General features: G+C 39.0%; 1 protein-coding gene across 2 annotated transcripts in view; it reads left to right on the plus strand.

Moving 5' to 3' along the window:
• The window catches only part of FHOD3 (formin homology 2 domain containing 3), a 376,458-nt gene that overhangs the window by 236,183 nt on the left and 119,810 nt on the right, over window positions 1–20,465 (plus strand). For both annotated transcript variants that reach the window (XM_058806162.1, XM_058806153.1), the window contains exon 7: window positions 15,139–15,250. In XM_058806162.1, the coding sequence (XP_058662145.1) occupies window positions 15,139–15,250 (112 nt within the window). The remainder of the gene's footprint in view (window positions 1–15,138; window positions 15,251–20,465) is intronic.

The following is a 20,465-nucleotide window of genomic DNA, read 5'->3' on the forward strand; positions in this document are numbered from 1 at the left end:
GTTTTGGGGTATTTTTTGTAATCTGGAGTTTTTCTCTTTAACTCCATGTGTTTCTAACACATCTACTTTAATCAGAGTGATGGAATTAGTTATCATGGAATTCTATGATTTTGTCTGCATTCAGTCCAAGGTGCTGGGGAGGAATTACCCAGCTGCCTGATGAGGAATACTGCCAGAGCACAGATTCTGAGGAGGCCAGTAAGCACATCCTCATCAGAGAAAGATATATTGTAAAATAGTTAAGCTACAGCTGCTAGATGTCTCTGTTTTTAAAAGCAGTTGTTTTACATGTTTGTTCTTCTAGGGGGCCCAGAACATGGAGCATTCTCTTGAGCTGCAAATGTGAAGCATTTATTTGTGATTCTATAGCAGCCTATTGCCTCTCCCTTGGTTAATTTTGTTCATCTCCATAGCTTACAAAGCCTTTTAGCCTTCATCCTGCTATCCTAAACAGGCAGAAATGAAAGGCTCTGGCAATACCCATTTGTGGGAAGCTGTCTAGGAGATTGAAGGGAAAAGTCAGGACTGCAATAAAAGACCTGCTTTCAGAGCATGAGTTGTAGCTGGTTATGCTGAGATAGAGTAGCACTGTTTCTCCTGTGAATTGTGCTGTGAATATATGGGTTAAAAAAAAATGACTCAGTAATTAGGGAGGAGGAGTAGGACTTCCAGCTTGCAGGGATTTTTAGTTTGGTATTATGCATTTAGGCTGATCTGCTGTACTACTCAGAGGCAGCAAGGCTGAAGTCCAGTCCTTTCCAGGTTCTGAGATCTTACTTTCCTGGTTAAAGCAGGTGACGGTCTATCAAGACACTTGATTTGCCTGGTAGCATTGGCAAAACTGATGTTATTATTATTTTGCTATTATTATTAAGAATAAGAAGAAGAATATTCAAGAACTGTACAACTAAATCCCTATGTGGAAATTTTAAATAATTCTTTCAAATATTGCAAGACATTTTGCTCTTACAGAAGGAAATGTGCTTATGTACTAACTTGTGTCGGGGGGATGGAAACACTACCAGAAAAACCCAAATTTTTTTCTGGTGTTTCCATGCTTACTGTGGTAATGTCTTTCATGCCATTCACACGGTTGCTCCATATGAGAGCCTACCATGAAAAACTTGCTAAAACCAAGCAAAATTGCACCAAAAGTAAGAGTTCAGTGTGATTTTAGTGCTGTCAATAAAGTCACCTCCTCAAAACCTGTACTCCACTGCATTGAAAGGGTCAAATCTCAATTACATTTGCTTTTGTCTAAATCTGTCAGAACTATTCCTATCAGGCATTACGCAGCTACCACAGTGCATTTCAGTTGAGCTTTCTTGGATACAAAGGATAATGTTCTGGAGCAGTTTACTGCTTTTGTTAACTGCTGCCCCTCATTAAGGCATCACTGTATTTACCGATTTTGTCTGCAGTTACTCTTGACTTCAGAAGAAAGTGGAAGTAATCTCTCGTGGTTTGTTCAGGAAGAAGAAAGGGTTGGGGTTTTTTGTTGGATTCCCCTGCCCAACCCCTGCCCCACAGTCTCCTTTCTGTCCCTCTGTACTGCTCCCAAAGAACTGAAACAACAGCTCAAAATTGATCTATGATGCAAGTGAAATCACTGCTGATTATGATCTCATGCTTCTGTGGGTTCAGCTCTTTGAATGACCCTGGCAATTACTTAGCTAAAAACTATTCAAGCTGAATAATTCTTAAATACTGCATCTGAAATCGGTTTCATTCTGATGAAACAAAAACTGAAATATGTGTGAAACAATTCCACAAGTAAAGGCACATCTTACTGTGCAGTAGCTTAGTCAAATATGCTTAGTCAAAAGTCTTTAGGTCCAGAACAGTGCACTAAGGGTCAGATGAAGAGAAACAGACTCTGGAATCTGACTCCTTGTCACTGCTGCTGCAAACCTATAGCTTGGCAGCTACAGCCTCTTTGAATATACAGGCACATACTTGACTTCAGCTATGACATTGCTGTTTGGTGTTTGTGGTCACATCTGAGGTGATTTCAGATGATGCTCTGTTGCACTTCGGAGGCTCTTTTAACCTCACTTGGGAGATGAGAACCTAGTCCAGTCTTGTCTTTGAGCTGCACACCCAGATTTCCACAAAAGTAGGCTGCAGGGAGACTACACATGCCGATGGGTTAGTTCAGAAGCTCTGCTGGACCTATCAGTTCTGACCATGAGTTTCCAAGCCTTGAATACTTTTCATTTCCATGTTCCAATTCTGCTGTATAGAAAACATGTTTCTATCCCTTTCTGTCTGCTGTCAAACTAGACCCAAAGTGAGCATTGCTGTTACTGTGGTGCTGCTGAGGACCTGAGACACAAAACCTGAGTCAGTGCTCATTCCTGAGAAAACCACTCAGTATTCTCTTAAATGCTTGAGAAAATGTAATTCAATTAATATACAGTATCACAGATTTTTACTGTAATCCCAGACCATACCTGGTGTCCAGAGAACTACGTGGTATCATTGCATAAAAAGTCTTGTCTTCACATGATAGATGAACTGAGAACTACATTTTGGGCATATGTATAGGCACTTGAATCTTAACTTACGTGGAATTGCTTTGTTATAGTGAAATTAGGTAATCTCTGTGATCTGGTGAAAATAAGTGTTAGGGATTTTTTTGTCTCTTTCAGTATATGTGTGTTTGGGAGCTGGTATGGGTGTGTGAGAGAGAGGCAGAAAATAAGTTTCAAGTGCCATACTTTGAAAAAAAATTGTTTAAAGTTTATATTTAAGAATCACTATTTTTTTAATTCATGCTTTTTATATCTGTTAATTTTTAACTACGTTTAATAAATTAGACACCATCCTGGACAACTAAGTGTAGGTGGCTTTGCAGAGAGCTGGACAAGATGATCTCCAGAGAGGGCCCTTCCAGCTCAACCCTTAAGTGAATCACCCAAACTTCCTCCTCTTTTTCCTGCTGTAGTGGTACCCACATATGTTTGCTTTATACTTTGAGGAAAACTGTAGAAGCCAGATCTTTTTTATGAGCTGTAACAAAGACATTTGGTTCTAGTCAAGCTAAATTGGCATCCAGACATGGAGGTTAGTGAAGCTGAAGTTAACTTCATCTCATCTGCAGACCTTTGGAGCACAATTGTACATGAGTGTGATTAGAGTTAAGCCCGTATTGTTAAGCCTTTGCCACATCACCAGAAGTGCTGTATGGAAACAATTCCATTTCTCTTATCAAAGCAGGAGTCTGAGGAGTCTTTTTCCAGCTCTTTCACCTTTCTGGGATTCAAAACCAACCATACATATTTTCAATTTGTATGTTTGTTTGATTTCCTGTAAAATTGGGGGTGGATATAATGAGTTTGATTGATAGAAGTCAGAGGAAGGAGGTAGCTTGAAAGAGTGGAATTACATTATGTCTTTGAACACTGAGCTTTGTAACTTCAAAAATAGTTATCACTTTAATAGAAGATCCCTGTTGAGAGAAGCCTACAATAATATAATATATCCTTACAGTTGTAGACCTGTATGCAGAAGTTGCATGCTTGCTAGCACTTATGAAAACCAAAACTGAGAATAACTCTATCCTTGTCCTCTTCTGGCAAAGGAGGGAGTTAGAATAGTGTGACACTGCTAGGGCTGTGTAATTAAGCAGTGTCTTAGCTGATATGCAGAGACCTGTGTCTCCATAAATCAGGTTTATAAATGGCTCCATGAAGTATTCTGCCACTCCCTTCCCATGATGTGGGAAGCTGGAAATGTCTAGTCTGTTACATTTTTGTTTTCAACATTAAGTTTTTTTGATTTACAAAAAAAGCATCTGGACTAGACTGATAAAGAGAACTGGATTTGAGGATAGCAGCCTCTTCCAGATTTAGGACAGACAAACAGATGATTGCTGGAGAAATATGATCATTTCTGTTATGTTCACATGGCCCCCAGCTCTTTGGGGGAAAAGTATATTATTTATTAACTTTATTTGGCAAGTTATCCAAAGGTAAATAAGTGTCTGGTTTTGCAGTCAAACCTCTGCTTCTGAATTACTTTTTATGCCTGATAATACTCAGAAGTTTGGGAATAGAGAAAAATCTGAAGTCTTTATGTACAGTGAAACAATATTGCTTTTATCATTATAGTAATAAATGGAATATATATATGTGTGTATCTATATATATATATATGTATATATATCCTTTCTCTAGTTTTGCTTTATTATTTATTCTTTCAAGAAGAATTACTTGTGGTGGGTTTGTCCCATGGTTTGATGTGTGCTATTTGTTCTTTCAACAGTTCTATCATTTCAGTAGTTCAAACCACTAGCATTTGCTTTTTAAGATGCTTAAAAAGAATAACCTGTTGACAATGAATTGCTTAAGAAAGATATTGTAATAGGTAATATTTTATAATTTGGAATCTTTGTTGATGTACTATCTTCAACCATTTCCATATACTTTATTCATAGGTTGTTATGATTTTGTGTTTTTGCTGTTGAAATGTTGTCTGTAAGATTGTACAATGTCAGGAAAGGACTGCTAACCATATCATTCAACTTACAGTTGTTTTCAGGCGAAGTTATTTAAACACAGGCAAAGTTTGGGTATTTAATATGAGTACATTTTAATGAAACTGTTGAAAGAACAAATTTCACGTGCAGAAAACCACAGAATAATAATAGAGTCATTTTCCACTGTACTTGCAAACTCAAATAGTTTTTTCCCCTAGGGTCCTTGAACTCAACCTTGATATTATTTAAACAGGACATTTCCAAGGCCACTAATTCTAGCAAGTTGTTTCATAAGCAGTAGAACTAATGAAGCAATTTGTTATCTTTGTTTTCCTTCTTTCTTGCTTCTTCCTTGCCATCCCACATGCTCTTGGAGGCTCAGTCCTGCTGTGTGTTCCATGCCTGCTGTCTTTTGTGCAAATAGCCTGCAGCCTGCAGCATGGCTGGTGTAAGGCTGAGGACGGAGAACCAAGTTTCTAGCTGTGTCCCTTTCAAAATGACTGGAAACTTCCTTTTCTCTTATGTGATTACCAGCTTGGGGTCTTTTGTAATGCCTTTTTCAACTTGAGTTGTAACATAACTCCATTACTGCCAAGTGTGACAGAGCAGTGGGCAGATAGATCCCATAGTTACAGGAGAGAGTCCAGAAGCAGGCAGTGAGAGGGACAGCAGAGCTGCCTAAGGAAACAAGGGTGACAGTGCTGTGCTCCTCATGGCTGTTGTGTGTTTCAGTGGGTTTAATTTTTCAAGAGGCTCCAAGAGAAGTTACCCTAATAGTTCTGTTATTTCTGTTTTCCTCTGACTTTGACCGTAATTCATTCATTTTATTGGTGATGGCTTTCACAATCAGGGACAGGGTGACCTCTGAGCTCTACTTGAGCCACTCTGCTTTGGCCAGAAGGAAAGTTAACGTCCTGAAGATATTAGAGTTTTAATATTCTGTTTTGTACACAGTTCCCATATCAAACATAATGAAGATTGTGAAGTCCTCTCTGCTGCTGTCATGAGGAAATTTCTGGTCACCAGCTATATAAATCAAATGATAGAGAATGGGTCTTGGAAGAAAATAGTTTGCTATGGAAAATTGATGTGGAGCAAGTGAACTTCCTTCTACATAATTTCTAGTCATTCAAGAAAATTATTCAATAGTAATTTGATCTTAAATCTAAATACTTAATTCAGAATTTAAAATATTTCTGAAAACACACATTAGTCAAATATTTACTTGGAGGCTTAAAAGAAGAAATAAGATGTAATGTTAGATCTTCTGTTTGCCTTTTAAATGTACAGTACTTCAGCTTTTCTGGATATAAAATGTGATCAAACACAGCATGCATCACAGAACTGTTGCATTACTTGATTAATTGTAGATGACTTTCAGGTGCTTACATGCTTTGCATGAGATACCTTAGTAATAGGTTATTGAATCCCTTCTCTCTTTAAAATTAATTGCCTTTTGTCTTGAGTAAGATGACTTTGTATTGTATCACATGTTTTGTCAAACAGAGATGTCATTCAGCAGTATAACAAATGCTAAAGGAGTGTGATATGAAAGGGATTTCAGAGTAGGCAGTGAACATAAAGTCCTATCTGCAATTAAGTTTATAAAAACTCTTTTCCTCTCCCATTTTTTTTGTAACACAGTTAAGGAAATATCAACTTGGCCCTGCCCAAGGAAAAGAAGTTGCTGAAACTGCCAATCTCTCAAACCTTTCCGGTTGCCAGAGGTTCAGCCCAATGACCATCTGCTGAGGACAGCACAGTTCAAGGCTAAAATCATGCATCAATTTAGGGGGCTGGTGGGAAAGCTCTGCATGTAACTCCTCAGTCATAAAAAAAAAAAAAAAAAAAAGACATGCCAAATGGCCTTAATCATATTTCCCCTATGCAGGCGCACAAAACCCATTCTTGTGATCCATTTCAATTTTCAAAATCATTTCTAATACAGAATTCTGATGCTGCATGGCTTCAAATCTTGTTGTTTATTATCTACTTACCTTACTGTTACCAAAATATGAAATGTCATTATTGCATCTATTGCTGAACATATCATCAGGGTAGTGTTCAATCTTTAATTTATTCTGCTGATCAGAAGCATGCATTTTATTTAATAGATGTATGACTAGTTCCTAAAGAAACTGTCTGACTGTGAGTTACAGACTTTAGGGTCATGGATTTGCTGGAACTACCAAAAAATGGCCTAGTCAGGCAGTATGTTTCCAGATGCTAAGTTGTGTTAGAATGACATTATTCATATCATAATATATTGTTGCTGTTGCTTTTGCATAAAGCTAGTTTAGCATGTACCCAACAGAGATATTGCTATCTAATGAAAGGAAAAGACTTTACTAGACCATCTTGCTCTATGATCCATAACAGGAAAATGCTAGAAAACTGAGGCTAGACATAAATAAGGTTCATGTTTGTAGAAGACAAAAAGAGAATAAAGAGGTCTGTTCCTTATCATGTTTGATAGCATGTTACACACAAGCATGAGTCTAACCAGAAATTGGTTCTCATGTTACTGTGGTTTCTCTCAAGCTAAGTGTTTTATACCTTATTTAAGATAATTCAATCACAATCTTTATCCAGAGAAGACAGGGCTAGAGGTACTGATAGTGTTTCTTTTCCTAGAGTCCTAAAAGGTCCCAGTGTTTGGGAATGGTTAATAAAAGAATCAACAGATGATACAATGAAACTGCACTATTTAAAGAGAGAAAGAAAATTAAATCTGAGTGTAAATCTTTACAAGCGAAGCATAATTCCTAGTCTGGACACAGGCTGATGGCAAATTTCCAGTGTAATTTTTTTGGTTTGTGTTTTGCAATGGAAAAAACTAAAACTTTAATTGAAACCAAACCCTTTTGTTTCAGCAATATCTGAAAAAGCCAAATAGAAAGGCATTTAAAACTGTGTAACACCTAATAGGCCTGTGGTTGGGCCCCTGACAAAGGTGCAAGGACACCAGCTCAGAAGTCACCTGAGGGTAAAGAAGTTTAATCCTTTTATGTCCTATAATCTCCAAGTCCTACCCTGTCCTCCTTTCTAGCTCAATAATTACATGTGATTTTTACACAATGAATAGTTCTTGTGGGATACACTGGGGGATTGGCCTGGTTGTAGGGGGGAAAAGCACAATGAGATTCCTCTCACTTTGTGTGTTGTCCTGGAGAGCTGTGAATGGTCTTTCATTTATCCTGTCATAGAACAAAAACAAAAAAAAGTCATTTTAGTCTACTTTATGGGAGCAGAAAATCACTTCCTCATCTCTTCAAGATTGTCATTTATAGTCCAAAAGGAGGAGAGGGGAATACCCAAAAAAACCCTGTAGCATCTCACGTCTTGTTCCAAACACTGCAGCCTCGGGTTTATTCAAACAATGTCTGTCTGATGTGGCAATTGGTGCAAGAGAAATGCAGCTACATCGGTAGTTCATTAGGAGTGACTTAACACAGGGCTGATTTCTACCCCAAACATATTCTTTCAAAGCTCCCATCAGAACTGCATGTATTCACCTGAGTGCCACTTTGACCTGCTGTAGGCTTGGATTTGTTCTATGAGTTGCCTACTTCTGTGCACAGATGGTTTTTTTTGTATTTCCCCCTTCTTCTGGACCATGATTGATGGTGTACATTGTAATTTCCAGGCATGAGCCTCTTTTTTTTCCCTTGTTGACCATTCACTAATCACTATTTGCTCATCCCTGTGTTTTGTTGGTAGGCCAGATGAATTTCTTTTTAATGACCGTCTTTCTCTTCATGTCAGAAGTCTCACCACAGATAAATGACAGATACACACCACATATGTTACAGTGTGCAGAACATGTAATCATTACCCAGTATGTTTGCAAAGTTTTGAGAAATTTCATTTTCAGAATAGTAAATGCATGTATTTCTCTGCCATTCCTAACATTACACATTCTGTGGAGGAAAAGAAAGGAACATTCAGAATAAAATGACTGTTGTTTAACTGATGGTTTTGGAGCATCTTGCATCTAAGCTTGTAGGGGTTTTCAACTCAATCTAATTCCCTTCACAGCTTCAGTCCTGAGCTAGCAAAGCCCTTAGCAACAGTTCGTTTGCCTTATTTAAGCATCCCTCTTTGAAGATTTGAGCAAAAGTGGCTGAATATTAAAATGCAATCTGGCATTGTTTTAATATAAAACTTATAAATATTGCTTAAAATATAGATATGGCATCTCATGCATTCTTATTTGTTCTATCGGTAAACCAGCCCACAGAAACACAGATTGTTTAATAGTTAAATCCCTAATGATATAAAATGCCTAGGTGTTCACAGTATTCAATACCTAGAATGTGGGTTATTCACATGCTTTGTGCACACTGTATTTAACTGTTGCCTCCCAGCTTTGTGATCCTCCCTGTGCTGTGCACACCCTGTGACTTGGGCAGATGCTGCATCTCTGAAAAGCAAGCATGGGAATTGGCCCCTGTTCATTGTGATCCATCAAGCAGCTTTCAGGGCCCTAGCACATATGAATTCTTTCTTCCTTCTGGTAAAGGAAGATTACACTCATTTACAAAGTTTTGTTTGGTATTCTTTAGGTCATTTGAATTTCTAATTTTCCATCTTTAAAGATGCCGCTTTGAAGTTCTGATGGAAAATAAGGGTGATTGGAAATTCTTGGCATAGGTGACACAGAAGGATCTCATTCTTTTGATCATTCCTGCCTTCAGGAACTATGAGTAAAAAGGAACTGAATTACTAAATAGACTTGTCACCTGTTTTTGGACTGAAGTAATTGGACTCAAATGTCAGTTTTGGACAAGAGAGAGACTAGAAAGAATTTGAGTTGTTTCTATGTTCTGTAAGGCATTCGCAAATCCTAGGATTAGGGAGCTTCAAATGTTTTACCCTCTAATGTCTTTCCCCTTGCTTGTTTGGCACCTCAAGCCCCAATTTTGTCTGGGTTATGTAAGCACTCATATTTCCAAAGCTCCTGCTGTAGCTGTTAAAGCTCTTTCCAATGTTTAGCCAGCCCTGCATGCTTCTGAGACAGAGGTGGCTCTTCCTGCTTATGCACTCAGTGCTGGAGCTCTTGGTTGGCTTTCTGCAGTGCAGATGTGGGAAAGGTTCACTAAGATGTTGGATGCAGCAGAGGCATTCTTTTACGTAAATATGGGAGCATGTGAAATACTGAAATAACATTGTTGCAGAGATTTCAGAAAATTTAATATTAATTAAAAAAATAGTGGGATGTCATAAAATCACATAATAGAATGGTTTGGGTTGGAAGGAACCTTAAAGATCACATAGTTCCAACTCCTCTGCTATTGGGTTTACTTCCACTAGACCAGTTTACTCAAATCCCCATCAAACCTGGCCCTGAAAACTTCCAGGAATGGATCATTCACAACCTCTCTGGGCAACCTGTTTCAGTGCCTCACTACCCTCACAGTGAAGAATTTTTCTTAGTATATAACTATGATCTCTTTCAGTTTAAAGCCCTTACCCCTTCTCTTCATAAAAGCTGGGAAAATTACACGTGTTTCTTTAAGCATCACACTATTTTAGTCTGTGTATTTATTCTGAATAAGAGAATATTAATTGGAGCAGGCGTTAATGGTGTGCCTTTGTGTGAATGAAGGTCAAACACATCCCAGGATGGCCTGAGGGGAGCGCAGCCACCGAGGTGAAGGAAGTGCCTCTCCCTCTTTGGTGCTGATAAGGCAGCATCAGGAGTTCAGGAGTCCAGTGTTGGGCTCCTCAGTATGAGATAGATATTTATCTACTGAGCAAGTGCAGTGATGCTCACCATGATGGTCAGATCACGTCGTGCTATATGAGGAAAGGAACTGGATTTTTTCACCTAAGATAAAAAGGAAAATCTTATCAGGGCCATTCCAACTTAAATTATTACTCTGAGATTCTCTCAAACTCACTATTTATATTTCCTTTTTTTATTATTACAAAGGAAAACAATATATTATCATAATATTACCATATTACATTAATATTTATTTTACATATTTGTTGCTTATTATAATAAATAGTGGCTTTATATAGATACACTATATATATATATATATATTTATATATAATGTATTTAATTTATAGATATAGATATATATATAAAACTTTCAATTCCAGGAAGATCTTTCCTCCTTTTGTGAACAGAAGTGATTTTATTTCCTTGCAAAACATGAAATGGAGTCGAATTGCAGATGATGGTGGGATGCCAATGGGCTCTTCCTGCAGCACTGGACCTGAAGTTGGGGGCACCTTTGCACCCCATGAGAGAGAGGGGTTCCAGCTTCCCAGTGCACCTCTCCCAGCCAGGCTGTACTGGTTGTACTGGGTGTTTCTTTAGCTGCAGCTCTGCCTGGCTGTATCCTACAAAAAGGATGAGTAGCTGACCTACAGTAAATCCAAGTATGCACTTGGATTAGGTTTCAGAGGATTTGACCGTAGTAAATATTTATTTAAAAATTCAATGCCTATTTCTCCTTTAAATTTGAATAGCGTAAATCCGAAGTAGCTACATGTCCCCAAGTAAAATATTTTTATTCAATTTCCTTTTTACTTTCTTCCTTTTTAAAAGGAAAAATAATTGAATCCGGAATGTTTCAATCTGAACTCTACAAATATTGCTTTGGTCTCTAAGTCAATGAACTTTGTGACAACATTCCTTGTAAAGGTTAAAGCCTTTCCAGACAAGTGATTAACAACTGTGATAAGCCCTTCCATGAGACATGAGTTTTGCAGGCTGTTGTGTGGTATCCCTGTCTGAGTCTGTAATTGTCTAAATATAAAAAGATAAAAGAGAAAGGGATTGCCAAACTGCACTGTATAAGGTAAAGCGAGTCAGAGGGAAAAGGTTTATAATTTTTCTTCTTCCTTTTGCGTTGCTGGCTTGTTCTTATCTTTAGCCAGAAGATGCTAGCATCATTTCCTCTCTATAAATTGGCTTGCACATGACACAAAAATACAACATGAACTTTATTTTCTCACTTAATAGAAGTTCTGATGCTTCACTGTTTGGATATTCAAGAATCCTGATTTAATCTTAGAACTGTTAAAAAATTATTTTACCAAGCCCACAAGTATGCATATTGTCTCAGTGAGCCTTCGTTTTTAATTAAGCAGAAATATTTAGATGGAATTTTGGATTTAGTTAGAACAACCAATGTTTGCAGAGTGATAGTAACAGGACTTATTTTGAACTAGCATATCTATTTCTTTGTTGCCTTTCTAGTCCTATTTGAAGTAGAAGTGTGATTGGCCCATGGGTTTTAACAAAACTGTGACTATTGAAGCAGATTCAGAAATCAGTTGTTCCCCTCTTCAATAGTAAATGAGTACCAGGAAAAAATCCCACAAACAGTCTTAAAAGTTTTCATTTAGTTTTTAACAGCGATTCAGATTATTAGTGATTCACCTGCTTGTGAATGAAATATGAAATGTGTTTCTATTGCTCCCATTGCTGTGCCACCTGGGTAAATCATGTGAAATGAAATTATGGTGACTGGCAAAAAGTCCCATGACTTCGCAAAAGGAAGCAAGAAAATCAGTGAACAGCTGCTGGTTTTTTCCTTTGTAGCAATCTTCCAATTTTGAGATTGTTATTTTATTTGCAATCTAGCTATATAATTAATTGAAAAGGTATGTCCTGCAAACACATTTTAGAACTCACACAGGAAGCTGTGAGGATCTTTGGCAGTCAAATAGTTACTCACAAATGGGAACTTCAGGCCCACAGGTGGTCACAAAGGGAACATTTAACAGATTGGACAGAATATAGGAGGCCACATTAAAAAAATTCCTTGTGCTTCGCATGGGTCCTGCCACCAGGTATCCCTGAACAAACCTTTCAGAGACTGCTTGGTGCCACATTGGATAATAAGAGCTGGTTTAAGTGTGAGTATGTCAGGCTCTGGACTGTTTTTGTGTCTGGGTGTGACAGGCTATCAGATGTCTCAGAGGGGCTTTGGCTGGCTGAAAATTCAGTTTCCTGGGGCAGTGCAGCTGCTCAATGACTGCCTGCTCCTGTCAAGAAGCACTGTTAATGCAGTTTAGAAAAGCACTGCAGGATGAGCACAAAGACTGTGTGGGTCATGGGTAGCTAGGTAAGTCCTCAGCATAAGCATTGTGCAGCTTAGTCTAGGACTGCAGTGTTTTCTTTTGTCCTTGCCCAAGTGTCCAGAGCAGCAGGCAGGCTTAAAAGTGCCCACAGGGCTCCCAAATGCGATTTTCTGTTAAGCAGGAAACAACATCGTTTTAAACGCAGGTTTTCTCAAAGCTAGTGTTTGTGGTGGTGCAAGAAGAAAGCAGCCATGGTATGCACCTTCAGTGGAAAGCACATCCACTTCTAGGGCTGATTAAATCTTTTGTGAGGAGCTGAATAAGGCCTGAAAATTTGCAGTTTGACAATCTGAACTTAGAGTGTCCTTCTAGGACCTAAATGGTAAGCAAAACGTAGCTTTCCAAATCGCTCCTTTTCTCCAGGACTGCTTCTGACTGTCATTTATTCCTTACAAACCATCTGTTAGCTTGTTAAGCACAGGAAGCTGATACCTGCAGATAGCACCTGAAATCAGCCAGCTTGAGCCTTGGTCTGGTGCAAGTGCAGTGGGCTGCCCTGAGGCTGCTCAGGGTTTGCAGCGTGGCAGGTGCAGAGGGACCAGCTCCTCATTGCAGCAGCTGCCATGGCCTGCAGGCAACAATCTGAGCAAAGGTACTGCCAAAGGTTCTTCTTCCTGGAAGATTTGCAAAAATAGACTAAAGCCTGGTGTGTCCCCCACTGATTGCTTTCAAATGGAGACATATGGAAACTTTGCCATGCATCGCTTTTGTGAGAATTCATCCTGTTGTCACCACATGGCTGAGGCTTGAGAGTTTAAGAACCATCAAAATTAATATACAAGCTCTCCTTTCAAGGATAAAAAACCTTAATCTGATTAGTAGGTAGTATGTAAATGGTTGTCTGGGAAGTATGTTAATGCTAGAATAGTTTATAGTAATCTGGTATAACTCCTATTTACAAAGCAACTTCACAAAAAAGTGATGACTTTTTGGAAATTCTTTCAATATGTTTCTTAAACAATTGAACTTGATTCCTAAGAGAAATGTCACTGCAGACCAGCAACTCCATGGTATTGGCCTGACAGGCAAATACATGGATGTACAGTGCAAATGTGGGGAAGTGTGTTGTGTTATCAGGTTTCAATTTCCCTTGACTACCTCATGTATCTATGAAGTATCACTGCAGCAGTACAACTGCTAATTAGACTAACCAAGGGTCTTAAGGGACCTGGTCAGGTTTGTCACTGGGATTTCCTGGCTGTCAGGCCTAAAATTCAACCATTTGACAACACATAAAGCCTGGAAAAAGCCTAGATTCAACAGCAGAACATTTTGCATTGCTAGTAGTGCCATTGGGGGCATTAAGCTCAATTCTAGATGAGTGGATAAACCCCAAGAAACTAGGCAAGTGTCTGGGATCACTGTTGACACTGAACAGTGTGTTAACAGCAGCAAAGCTGCATTTTTGCTCATTACCTTCAAGTGAGCTCTAGTATATCTCCATGAGTGACTGTGTGACCACAGCTGTTGCACTTGCAGTCTTTTTTAGAAGACACAGTCACTGTCTTGTGACCATGTGTACATCTGTGAAATTATTAATAATGATTTTTTTGCTTCTTAGGATTTGTGTTAAGAGGACTTGAAAAAAAATTTGGAAATGGGAATTAGTCAATATTGACAGAAACTGTATGGTAATCCATTATTGAGATTGAAAGAATAGCAAATTTGAACCAGTATCATTTCCTGCAGTAAAAGCCCTCTTAGTATGCAGAGCCCTGCCTATTAAAACATCCTCCCCTCAAGTAAAGAGTTGTTTTTTCGCATACCTGATCATGCCAAGTCATCATTCTTGCTTATCCCTAAAAATTCTTACTCAGCTCTTTTAGTCAAGTGATCCTCCCTGGAAGTGGGATCTCTGAAGTGAAACTGATAGAGTTTGACTATTGAATTTTACCAATGCAGAGTCTTTGATGAACACTCACTCCTAAGGATGTACAAAAACCTGAGTTTGAAAATTTGCAGGTAGAATGCTCAGTTCCAGTAAATCACACATTTTGTGACAGGGTGGGATAGTTGGACATTAAACACACTTCCTCCCAAGTTGTGTTGAATAGTGAATATCAATCTATTTAATAATTTAGGGGTTAAACAGTAGCATTATAAGAAGAGAAGAAAGCATAAGGAGGAAATCATCCCATCATACAGCATTTTGGCAGGATTAAAGTCTCAGAGGAAAAGGAGGAAATAAATGTGTTGAAAAATAAAGAAATATATGCTTTGTTAGCTCAATAAGTTCTGTATACATCAAGCTTCGGGCAGCAATGTTGGGGATATGCAGAGGTGGCATGTTCACCCTTTTGTTACTTGTGGCAGTATTAAGACTTCATTTGCATTTGTTATCTGCTGGGGATTCTCTAGGAGAGCACTGTCCAGTGAATTAAATTCTCAGCCAGCTGTTTACCTTCCATTTTTTCAGTGCTGTCACAGTTTAATCTCTTCTGTTTGTGTGTTACTACCAGATGTGGACTGCTGGGCTTGCCTCTTGCCCAGTGTCACTTCCCACAGCTGGGAATGCTGCAGTTTGGAAAATGACAAGTCACACTCTTTTCTTCCAGTTTCGCCTGGTGGTAAAGACAGCACTGAAGCTGCTGCTGGTGTTTGTGGAGTACACAGAGTCCAACGCCCCACTTTTGATCCAGGCAGTATCCACTGTAGATGAAAAGAGAGGTGAGTAGCCTTACCAGGGGGTTGCAACATCCCTGCACTGCTGAGATCAAGGTAGCATTTCATCACTGCTTTCAGTGGTCCTAGAGTTGCTGTCATTGATGCCTGCTTTGTCCAACATACCTTTTATTTCTTAAAAGCATTTTTTAAGTATTCATATAATCTAAGGTTGTTTGAAGAATTAATTGTAATGGGAAAGTGAAGAGTGAAAACTGAAGAACTCCATTACCTCCTGGGGTGCCAGAGTCATTGCCCTTTCCCTGCACCCACATGCTAAGTAAACCCACCCCCATATCTTCCGACTCAGAGACTCCTTTGGGCAAGACCATCTTTCCACTTCCTTCTGGGAAGCAGCAGTCTGATTTAGAGAAGAAAATGATATCTAATCAGTGTAATCCCTTTGAAGAGAAAGACGAGGTCAGTAATAGTACAGGCTTTATACTAAAAGCAAAACCATCTGTTGTTACATTAAAATAAAGCCCTTGAGCAGATATTATACTATGAAATCTGTTACCCTTCAGGCTCATGAAAAATACTTGAATATGTATACTGTATTTTTTACAAATAAATAGAACAAAAATGATTCTTTCTTGTTCTTCCCACAAAGCCATCACTAAGCTCCTGGGGCATTCTCTCTTGATGCAAAACATTCCTTTGCCTCAAGGAGAGTTTTTGAGGTTAGGAGATCCATTGTTGTGGTCTCAAACATGGAGGTTGAAAGCGAGCTTCCCTCTGTGGAGCAACTGCCTCCATACTCAGCTTGTCTGAGAGACTTGATATGGTAAAAGTGAAATAAGAAAATGTGGGGGGCTGGGGAGAAAGGTGGTGCCAGAAATAGGAAAAAGATGCCAGATTTTGCTTTCAGTTATCAGAATGGGTTGAAAAGAAAAAATCCAAATTATCTCTTATAGCAAGGAAGCAGGCAGGGGCAATTCCAAACAGCAAATTCTGCCAGTTGGTTTTCTGTTTTAAATTAAAAGCAGTAAACCTTACAATGCCATACGCATAAATATGATTATAATATTCATGTACCTGTGAGCACTGTGACTCCTTTTGTCAGTCATTCTTAATATTTCATCAGCTTTTTGAGCCCACTGATATTCTCAATGAGTTCAAAGTGCCCTATATCTCCTAAAATGCTAGTAAATTCATTATTTAAAAAAAAGGAGAAACAAACTATTCCCTTCTCTGTCTGTAAAGCAGTCTTAGGCAATCATTTAAATGCTCCAAAGTAATAAAACAACTTAAGTAACAACACAAGACTTGAAAAAACTGATGCATGTAGTTAAATGAGCATATGTTAAGAGCATAATGAGAGGTTTTACAGGAATTCTCATACCTGTGCTTTAGTGGATTATTTTATGAACTCTTGCAAATACCTTAACCCAAATACCCAGTTTTTCCTCTTTCTTTTTTTTTTTTTTTAATTATTTTCATTAAGCAGTTGTTCTTAGCTCCTTAAGAGATTTTTCTTTCTGGTTTTATATTTAGTTCCCTTTTTAGGTCATCAATATAATAGAATCACAGAGTCATTTTGATTGGAAAAGAGTTTTAAGACCACTGAGTCAAACCATTAACACAGCACCGCCAAGTTCATCACTAAACCATGTCCCTCAGTGCTGCATCTGCATGTCTTTTAAATACCTCTGGAGATGGTGACTCCACCACTTCCCTGGGTAGCCTGTTCCAGAACCTGATAACCCCTTAGGTGAAAAAAATTCTTCCTAATATCTGACCTAAACCTTCCTTGATGCAGCCTGGGGTAATTTCCTCTCATCCTGTCATTTGCTAACCAGGAAAAGAGGACAACCCCCACCTGGCTACAGCTTCCTTTCAGGAGTTGTAGGGAGAAGGCTCCCCTGTGCCTCCTTTTCTCCATGCTAAAGAACCCCAGCTCCTTCAGTCACTCCTCATAAGGCTTGTGCTCCAGCTCCCTGCACCATCTTTGTTGCCTTTCTCTGGACACTCTTCAGCACCTCAATGTCCTCCTTGAAGTGAGGGGCCCAAAACCAAACACAGGATTCAAGAGGAGGCCTCACCAGTGCCAAGTACAAAGAGACAATAGCTTCCCTGCTGCTGCTGTCCACACTGTTCCTGATACAGGCTAGGATGCCATTGGCCTTCTTGGCCACCTGGCACATGCTGGCTCACGTTCAGCTGCTGTTGACCAGCACTCCCAGGTCCTTTTCTGACAGGCTGTTTTCCAGCTGCTCTGCCCCAGCGCTGCATGGGGCTGTTGTGACCCAAGTACCAGGACCTTGCTGATTGTCATACAACTGGCTTTGTCCCATTGATCCTCCCTGTCCAGATTCCCCTGAAGAGATTTGTTGCCCTTCAGCAGATCAACACTCCCATCTAACTTGGGAGTCACCTGCAAACTGACTTGAGGGTGCCCTCAGTCCCCTCATCCAGGTCATTGATAACAATATTAAACAGGAGTGGCCCCAACATTGAAGCCTGGGGGACCCTAAGAGTGCTCATCTGCCAGCTGAACTGAACTCCAGGCACTACTGCTCTCTAAGCCAACCATTCTGTCAGTTTTCTACCCAGTGAACAGTGCATGAGCAGCCAGTTTGTCCAGAAGAATGCTGTGGGATACAATGTCAAAGCCCTTCACTTTCAGATGTGCATATGCTGTGTTTTAATTTATAATTTTAAATTTGTGGCCTAAAAATGAGAAGTACCTGCTTTTAATGGCTGATGAAACAAAGCAGAAAAAGAGAGAAAAGCAGTATTCCTTTTCTTGAACCATTGTCATAAATCTTGCAGGTATGTAATTAAGTTCAGCACTGCTTTGATAAAAGTTTGATGTTTCATGTATATACAAGGTGATGAGATATGACATAATTCTTCAACATGTGTAGCACACATGATTGACTTCTAGAACCCCATATTAACTCAGCCTGGTTTCAAAATGGTCCCAGCTGTGATTTCTCTGTGTGAATACATCCATATGCAAACTGGAGTGCAGAGATCCATGGAAGTACTGCCTTTACTCTGAGGTACAAGCAGACCATGAATGAGTAACTGCATGGCCCTTGTCATACAGGAATTAGCTTCTCCTTGCAATTCCATTTAGCTCCTCCCTTCTCCCATGCTTTTTGTTTCAGAACTCCAGAGGAATTTGGTCTCTTTTCAGTTTAAGCATAAGATTGCAAAGGCTCTGGGAAGTGGAGCTGGTATTGTACTCTGCTGTCTAGGGCTTCTTTATCACAATCATATTTTAGCATAGAGATTAGAGCCAAATGGCCCTCATTATCTGTTCTTTGCTTTTCCTGCAATTTCATTCATAGTTAGATTCCACTAAATTAACTCACACACTGTAGGTACGATGGAAAGATATAAGTTCATTCAAATATAAATAGTCAGAAGTACAAGATGTCAAGGTCTTTACAAAAGTATCACTACCTTTCCAGCCTATAGCTGCTGGAGACAGACACTCTCTAAGCTGGTGGCAGTTCTCATGCATGATTCTGCCCTCGTGCACGATATTTCATGCTTTATACAAACTGTGCACCTGTTTTGTAGTTCTGGTGTCAAGGTTTTGTGTATGACATGAACAAAAACATTCAAATAAATGTAAAAGCATTCAAAGAGGAAACTGAGAAAAGACTGGGACTTAAAACAATGGGCAATGTCATTCTGAAAATACACTGAATTAATTTAATATTTGCTTAATTTTTGCAGACTCATTGTTCTTTGTCTATACACCATACATGGTTACTCATAACCCTGCAAGTAGCATCAGAGTTGAGACTGCAGCCTCCCTGTCAGAATAGCTGTGACAAAGAGCTCTTCCAAGTGACAAGCCCCTATTGGGCAGTCAAGCAGTTCTCATTTTACCCATTAGGAGGCAGGAAAACACAAAACTCAATCTCTGGCGCTTCACTTCACTGAGCCTGTTTCATCACTCTCATTGATTTTGCCACAAAGTCTTACCCATCTGCTCCCAGAAAAATCACTGGATTCTATATCATCAATCTTCTAGATCATCATTTTTCTACATCAGGATCTGGTGAAGGAAGACATTCACCTGTTCCCTAACTAGAATCAAGAGGAGGCAGTACTATCAATGACTTTGGCAGAGCTACTCCAATGTGTACAAGATGAAACCTTTATTTTCAAATGCAGTTTTCCTCATTATGATCGTAATCTGAACAGGTCTCTTTTCACTTTAAGCGTGCTGGACTGCACAGGCTCTGGAAGGGGGAGCTCTGAAAGGGAGAGCTGAGCTGAATCTGTGTATGTCCCATGCTGTATGGATCATAGGTTGGAAACTACAGATTCTCATTATATATGTGGAAGAATATTAACCCAAGGACAGCAAGGGAGGAAGCTCATGGTGCAACTTCCACAGCAGAACTGCCTTGTTCTGGGTGGGTAGTAGATGGCCTCACAGCTATTTCCACCTTCACTTCTTGGCTGTTCAGACTGAGATCAAAATGGAGGAAATAACATTTGAAGGAAAGGTTTAACCTGGTATAAATTGGAATAGCTCTGTCAAAGTTATTGATAGTACTGCCTCCTCTTGACTGTAGTTAGGGAATAGATGAAGAATTTGGAATTTAAGCCTAGATTTTGGAAGTTAAGTTGCAGAAGTAAAAAGAAAGCTTTTGAAAGATAGATGAGCTTTTACAGGGCTGCGTTACTAGCAGGTGTGTCCAATCAACAATATTTTTTAAAAATTGTATTCTGAAATAAAATAGCAGCATTGCTTGAAAAATATTATGTATCATCCTTGCAGGAAAACAGCAAGGTGACCATGAAATTATTATTTTATGATACATGGATGCTGCCCAAAAAAAAAACCAGGATTGTTCCAATAAGAGTAGAACCTGTCTGCAATAACAAAGAACTCTCACTGAATAATTCAGTGGATTAAATAATTATGTTTTTATGTTGTTATCAACTCACTGTTTTTCCAAATGGCATTATTGTGAGTCAGACTTGCATGGTTTCCCCATTTTGTTTCTCTTTCCTATTTCCTTCCATTTTTCATTTTTTTTCACTGAAAACCACAGGAAAACATTTTTGTAGTGAGAATATCATTCCTGCTGATCATAAATCATTTGCAAGCTGAGTGAATTTGTTCCACATGACTTTTGAACATATACTGCGCAAAATGCCTGGCAATATAGAGAATCTGGTAAAGAGGTGTCTAGTGTATTTTCATTACAGACATGTATTTGAATTAGTATTTAATTAGGAATGCATATAG

Source organism: Ammospiza caudacuta, chromosome 1, assembly GCF_027887145.1.
Source record: "Ammospiza caudacuta isolate bAmmCau1 chromosome 1, bAmmCau1.pri, whole genome shotgun sequence".
In the NCBI taxonomy this organism is placed as follows: Eukaryota; Metazoa; Chordata; class Aves; order Passeriformes; family Passerellidae; genus Ammospiza; species Ammospiza caudacuta.